Genomic DNA, 3,098 nt, shown 5'->3' with positions numbered 1-3,098 from the left:
CACCCACCCGCCCACCCATCCCTGGATGATGACACCTTCAAAATACAACCATTCAAACACAGATACAGCAATAAATTGTCCCACGTACAGTACGTCATCCAATGGGGCTTCGATCACTTTACAGAGAGAGCACGTCTAAAAACACATGAACGGCATTACCTATATACAGAGGACACAGTAACAGTCAGAGGTTGGCCCAGGATGGATCGAGCTGCGTCGTGGGAATGAAGTGCACAATGAAAAGAGCATTCAGCTGACGGAGAAAGACAAACCACTGAACGACAAGTAATGGAGGAGAGTGAAAACGACAATTTTTCCAAAGGAGATATCCAAATGTCAGCTGGCCTCTTATTTAAGAAAAGTCAGAGAATATCTGCCTGCTTGGTGACGATTTCTAACACTGAAGTCTCGCTCTGCTGGTAGTAGAGTCGTAGCTGCAGGAAGATTGGTTTTTGCGTAGCCAGCAGTTACAGTTCAAGGGTGAATTGCAACGATACGCCACCATACAGTCGCAATTCTCTGACGATTTGTTGGGAATCGCCAGCGTGTGCAGCTCCAGCTGTCTGGAGAGGTTTCGCCTCAAGATTCGCTTTGAGATTCCAGGTCCAATGACTGGGGGCTTTTTTTTTTTGTTGTTGTTTTGCTTTTTATAGCAGATGAGTGATCCTAGAGCCTCCTTAATTTGATGTTGGGTTGTACAGACTGAGACACGGTTACAATAACACTCACTGCTAAGTTAGTACACGCTACCAGCTCACTAGAGACCTTTCATCTCTAACGGAGGAACATGACCCTGTTTATCTCTATGGGAAGGCATGTGCACACAAACACACATACAGTACATGTACATACTGAACAGACACAATCAATAGAAAACGACTTCATCCCCAATCGATTATTGCCCCTTTCAACTGTACATCCCAGCAATGATTTTAGGTTTTTGTGCAGCAGAGCGTTTGTCCCCTCTTCGAAGGTTTGTGCTATATATATATATCGTCTGTCTGTGGGTCTAACTTGACCTTGGATCGGCCAGAAAAGCCACATTAACATTTAACGTCTCATTTAAGCCTCCCGTCTCTGTCTGAATTAATCTGTACGTCGTCACTGCAGGCATTACTAGGGTCGTGATTGACAGACATTACCCTCAGTTGCTTTCCAACGGTCTGGTCCTCATTTGACTCCTCTGACTGACCTTTAGCTGTCCTGTCCATAAATGTTAACACTACATTAACAAACCCCTCTCTGTGTAAGCAGTGTCTTTTTCCTCCAAGAGAAGGTGAGACATGCTGCGCTAATTACCCTTATCCAGTTTTTTCTGGAGTGTAAAGGACTTCACTGGAGACTAATTTGAGACAGGACGAATGCTCAGGACAGGAAGGACATCATACAGTTGGGAATTAGACCATTTTTGATTGGTCAGACTGATACTTGCCTCCTTACTAATATCCAGTCACCTCTCTATCTGGCTCTCAGTGCATTTGTCACTACTTTTAGAGCAGTACGGGTATAACAGAACAGGTTTAAAAAATAAAACAGAAAACAACAGCTTTTTGTACAGAAACCTGATGTGGACACACAAGAAGTACAACACGACAGCAGGAAACAGCTTCTAAACAGCCTACAGATGGGTGGAGAAGACAGTAAGAGGTTGCATGATATTGCACAGCTGTAGAGGAGCAAAAAAAGAAACAAAAATACACAGTGTGTACAGCACGTCCCCAAGTAGCAAAGTTAGTGTAAGAGGTTTTACATCCAAATGCGATGCCTGGGTCTGGCTCAGTGCTTTCATCAGTTAGTTCCAGTGCAGTAACACATTGGTACCTGGCAACACAGTAATGACATCAGGTACCAAAAGAGAAACACAGTACACACCCTACACAGCCACGTCCATCCACACACACACGCACACACACACGCGCACACACAAGCGTGTCTGCAAAATTATCGTTCCACGCCGGATTCTTGATGTGAAGTTGGCAATTAAGAACAAATGGAGCTCATAAAAAGACTCAAAAGGTAATGTTGATGCAGCACATTGAAATGTAGAAAAAGGAACACGCACACACGCATTCAAATCAATTACATCTGACATCAGGTGATGGATGACACTCACTGGGGGGAACCAATCTGAACAAGATGCTAAAATCACCTACACAGACATACACCCTTGGCAAAGTTCACATTGAATAAAGTGCCAGCAAACAATCCAATCAGAGAAAGAGACGCGTGTCCTCCGAGTTTGATTCGGTTGTGGGATGGAGAGGGAAGTGGGTAAGTTTTTTTTGTACAGGAAATTATCGGGATGAGGAGGTCAGTAAGTGGCAATAGAGCTTCTGCACTTCCATAGAGCTGTCAGTCTTCGTAGCGTCATCGCAGGTCGTAATCGCCGCTTGAATTGGCAAATGAGTTGGGATTGATGCGGAGCCTCTGGTGCCTCGGCATAATAGATTCAAAGACAGAGAGATCAGTAGCCACATGGAGAGAGGAGAGGAGATTAGAGGGTCAGGCGACATGGAAACAGACATCAGCATTTCTTCTTTTATCCGTCCTCTGGTCCTCTCGCCCTATTCCTCTCCCCTCCCTTTTCCTCTCTGTCTTCTTTCTTCCTCCGCCGCTGGATTTGGTTCTGGATTTGTTTTCTTCGATTCTTTCTCTCCATCTCTTTCCTCTCGCCTTCTCTCTCTCGGCTTTGCTGCCATGGTTACAACATCATCCTACATGAAGTGCATCTGCAGAGGACGAGGGGGGGGAAATGGAGAGTAATTTAGTTCAACAAAACACCTCATAAAGTGTTCAGGCATCTATAGACGACATTATTACCTGCCGCAGTGCCAGGAAAACAGCTTCTCAGTAAGCGTGAGTGCTCGGTAAGCAATTATATTACCGTGTTGTGTTTTGAATAATTGGTCAAAATATACTTGTTTGTTCTCCTCGCAGTCTCGCAGCCGCAGCCTCGCTGTGAAAAGCACTTTTCCCGCACTTGTTGGGTCAAGAATAGCTATGAACAAGTGTGTCAATTATTCCAGAAGGATACGTACACCAATCAGCCATAACATTATGACCAGTTACAGGTGAGGTGAATAACACTGATTATCTGG

General features: G+C 44.7%; 1 protein-coding gene across 1 annotated transcript in view; it reads right to left on the bottom strand.

Moving 5' to 3' along the window:
• Positions 1–26: 26 nt before the first annotated feature.
• The window catches only part of LOC118331756 (phosphatidylinositol-binding clathrin assembly protein-like), a 14,228-nt gene continuing 11,156 nt past the window's right edge, over positions 27–3,098 (bottom strand). The window contains exon 13 of the mRNA XM_035666826.1: positions 27–2,729. Within this exon, the coding sequence (XP_035522719.1) occupies positions 2,715–2,729 (15 nt within the window). The 3' untranslated portion in view covers positions 27–2,714. The remainder of the gene's footprint in view (positions 2,730–3,098) is intronic.

Source organism: Morone saxatilis, unplaced genomic scaffold (assembly GCF_004916995.1).
Source record: "Morone saxatilis isolate NCDOM2014 unplaced genomic scaffold, NCSU_SB_2.0 Contig20, whole genome shotgun sequence".
In the NCBI taxonomy this organism is placed as follows: Eukaryota; Metazoa; Chordata; class Actinopteri; family Moronidae; genus Morone; species Morone saxatilis.
This window is presented reverse-complemented; position numbering and strand designations above follow the sequence as displayed.